The sequence below is a fragment of the Camelina sativa genome, chromosome 18 (genome assembly GCF_000633955.1).
Source record: "Camelina sativa cultivar DH55 chromosome 18, Cs, whole genome shotgun sequence".
NCBI lineage: Eukaryota > Viridiplantae > Streptophyta > Magnoliopsida > Brassicales > Brassicaceae > Camelina > Camelina sativa.
In genome coordinates this window covers 6,533,828-6,537,329 of record NC_025702.1, presented here as the reverse complement: position 1 = coordinate 6,537,329, position 3,502 = coordinate 6,533,828, and the positions used below count along the sequence as shown (strand labels likewise).

The 3,502-nt window shown below is 34.5% G+C and overlaps 1 protein-coding gene across 1 annotated transcript; it reads right to left on the bottom strand.

Moving 5' to 3' along the window:
- LOC104760715 (B-cell receptor-associated protein 31-like) lies at window positions 212-1,902 on the bottom strand. Its single transcript, XM_010483677.1, has 2 exons — window positions 1,495-1,902; window positions 212-828 (listed from the first exon to the last, which is right to left on the bottom strand). The coding sequence occupies exons 1-2, from the start codon at window positions 1,775-1,777 to the stop codon at window positions 455-457; spliced, it is 657 nt and encodes a 218-aa protein (XP_010481979.1). The 5' UTR covers window positions 1,778-1,902; the 3' UTR covers window positions 212-454.

Below are 3,502 nucleotides of genomic sequence, written 5' to 3'. Positions count from 1 at the left end.
TATTGGGATCCTTGTTGCATAATGTTTAAAAAATCAAAGAATTGATGGAGAGTTTGTTTATATTATTAACCCTGGAATGTGAATAAAGGCAGTCTCAGTCAAATACTCAATTGCATTTTACGACGTAGATTCGCACAAATTGTCATGTCCACATAGGTAGGTTGATGTGTTACCCTTTATGGGATTCACATACAGTATATGGTAAAAGATCTTTCCGCAAATCATCGTCTTTCAAATTCAAATCCACCTGAAAACACCTTTTGACATCGATGCCTATTCTCATATTGGAATCTCAGGTGAATAATGTCGTACCAAACTTACTAGATTGTAATATAAGCGAAACAAGGTCAACGATGAGACGTTATAGCATAATACATAAAGCAAGAATCAGCAAAGCCACATTTACTAAAGTTACCTTGTTCTCTACAAAACAGAATTCCTTACATTTTGTATTTTACATACCCTTCTTTCCTTCTGGACTATGGCCAATAGACTCCAACTGGTTCCTCAAATTCTGATTATCTTCAAGAAGCCTATCATACTCTAGAAGAAATCCATCGGCTTGCTTCCTCAATGCCTCTGTTTCACCTTTCGCCTCTTTTAGTTCTTTGCCTTTGCCTTCACTCTCCGATTCTACTGTCTTTATCTTTGCCTTTAATGCTGCGATTTCTTCCCCGAGAGCTTTCACTTCTTCTCCACTTTTAGTTTTCCCATCCTCAAAACCTCTGTTCTGTTTCTTTGCACTCTCCATTGTCTTCCTCAACAACCGAAGCTCTCTAATGTAATGGTGAAGGCGATCAATCATGAGCGACAGAAACAGCACAAATCCTGTAATATCATAACGTTAATAGAACTAACATAATCGAGAGATAAGTTGTGAAATCCTGTTATTTCTTATTTCTTAATCCATACCTAAATTGATTCTAAACCAAACATATGAGATTAAGATTTGTACTAGAATGGCAATAACATCAATATGATCAGATCTAATCTAATGATGTTAGTAGATAATTCATGAGCGAGGGAAACAACACGAATTTTGAAATGTAAAAAGTACATTAACATCAGGAGTAGCCCTAATCATATCAGATTCTTCTTAGAGTGGTATTATGATCAGATAATAGGATCACAAATTTACCTCATCACACTACTCCTCAATCCAATAACTATACCTACAAACAATTTTTTACTGATTCAAGAGAGTAACTCTAAGCACACCAGATTCAAATGGTAATATGATGAAATCTACTCCTCTTGAAACTGAATAAGGGAATCAAGCTTTGGCCTATCTACATCCTTAATTACTGTTTTAAGACCAATCAATACTAAAGGAAGAGTAAACACAAAGCAAATAAGATTCATATTAGAATTTGGAATATGATTAGATCTAAAGGATCATGATTCGTCCTAATAACACTCTTTAATCCTAACACTATTCCTTAAAAATTTAATTACTGACAGAATCAAGAGATCGAAAAGTTTAGGGATTTATACCCATAAGAGAAGCTTCGAGGAGATGCTTGGAAGCGAGGACCTGATCAGTAGGATTAAGAACAGCACCATCTTCAGATCGGCGACGTATATTAACCAAACCGTAAACGCTCGACAAGAGAACGACGAACAAGGTGGTTCCGATGGTTTTAACAACGACGGGGCCTCGGCCACGTTTGATTCGATCGAAAGTGAGGATGATTAGCTTACGGAGAGGCGTTTTGAAGAGGAGGAGGAGGATTAACGCCATTTCGGAGAAGATCACTGAGTAAAGGAGGTGAATCATCGTTCGTTCGTCGCCGGTGAGAGTATAAAACCCTAGATTTTGATCGGAGAAGGAGGAGTAGAGAGAGAGAAGAAGGGTGTTGTTGTGTCGGTCAATGAATAGATATGAAAAGGGCGTTACGAGTTTTTAAAAGTAAGCTTTCGATTTGTTTTTCTTTTTTTTTTTTTGTTGGGATGTTAATAAAAATGCCACGTCATCGTACTTTCTTTAAATATCGTTCGTGACTTCGTTCCATATTCCGATTAAATAATAAAACGTATTTGAAACACACATGTCGGCAACGAGACACGTACGTCTTTGGGAGGTACTTTACTTTGTATAAACAAAAACAGTTGTGGTCATTATTATGTTCTAAAATCCCTAGACGCTAGCTGGACGCTGCACCACCTTTTAGCATATAGCTGTATACACGACTATATATGCAAGATATATACGGTAAATATATTTTACTAAATATATATATATATCTAATAAATTATAAATATATTATATATAAATAATTAAATATATATAATAAAAAAAATCAAAATCTCTGCAAAAATACTCATGAAATTGTTAAATCAATAATCTCAACCTTCAATTGTTAAAAATATTCATGAATTGTCAAACCAAGTAGTCTAAAACTCAAAAATTGAAATAGCAAAAACGAAAACAGAAAAATAAACCAATTTTAATTTTCAAATTCTTCTTCTCCGTCGACTTGTAGAATCTGGTCATCGTCAGGCTCACTATCAATATCATCAAGTTCTTCTTCATTGTCATATATGAAATCATCTTCACCATCGAACTCTCTAATTTGATCTACATCATCAATTGTTGATCGAAATGGTTCTTCTTCACCTATATCACCTTGTAAATCGAATTGTGAGTCCTCTCCATCATTGGAAATCCCATCAACTAACCATGATTGAGCATTAGCAGCATGATTCACAACCAATATATCAACATTATTCTCTTTTTGTCTCTTTTTTTGGTTCATCAATCTTAAATTGAATTGGACATACACAAGATTATTCATTCGACTTACAAGTTTGTTTTGTTTCTTTGTATGTACCTACATATAATAGTAGGCAGCAATATAAATAAAGTGAACCATTGAACTATATGCATAAAAATCAAGGTAATTGAAAATTAGAGCAAAATAATGTCTAACCCCTTCAAATGTACTCCAGTTTCATTCACATCCGCATGAACTTGTAGTCAAAGCCAAAATTCTCTTAGCCATTTTTGCTAAATTAGGAACAGTATTTCCATATGTTTCCCACCAATAAACTAAAATTGTAAAATATAAACCAATGTAAATGAGCTAAGTAAATAAGTGATATGGTCGTGATGGAGTAGAACTACATGCTCTTCATTTGTTTGAAAAAAACCTGCTCTACTCTGTTTGAAAAAAACCTGCTTGTGCTCTGTTTTTTAAAAATATGTTCATGGTCTGCTCTATTTTTCATGCTCGTGCTCTGTTTTTAAAAAACATGCTTTTGCTCAGTTTGAAAAATAAGTGAAAGAAGAGTACCTGGATCATAACCTTCTTTCTGGCAGCCTAGGATGGCCCATGGGTTTCCAAAGTTCCCTTCTTTGTTTTTGTAAATCGCCAGTTCAGAGGTGATGACTTGATATTGTGTGTTGACATCATTGGGGAAAATTGTAGAGACATACTTATTCTGTTAGATGCAAAGGATTGTCAAGTCGATCCTTAATCTTTTTTTTCAATGATACTCAATA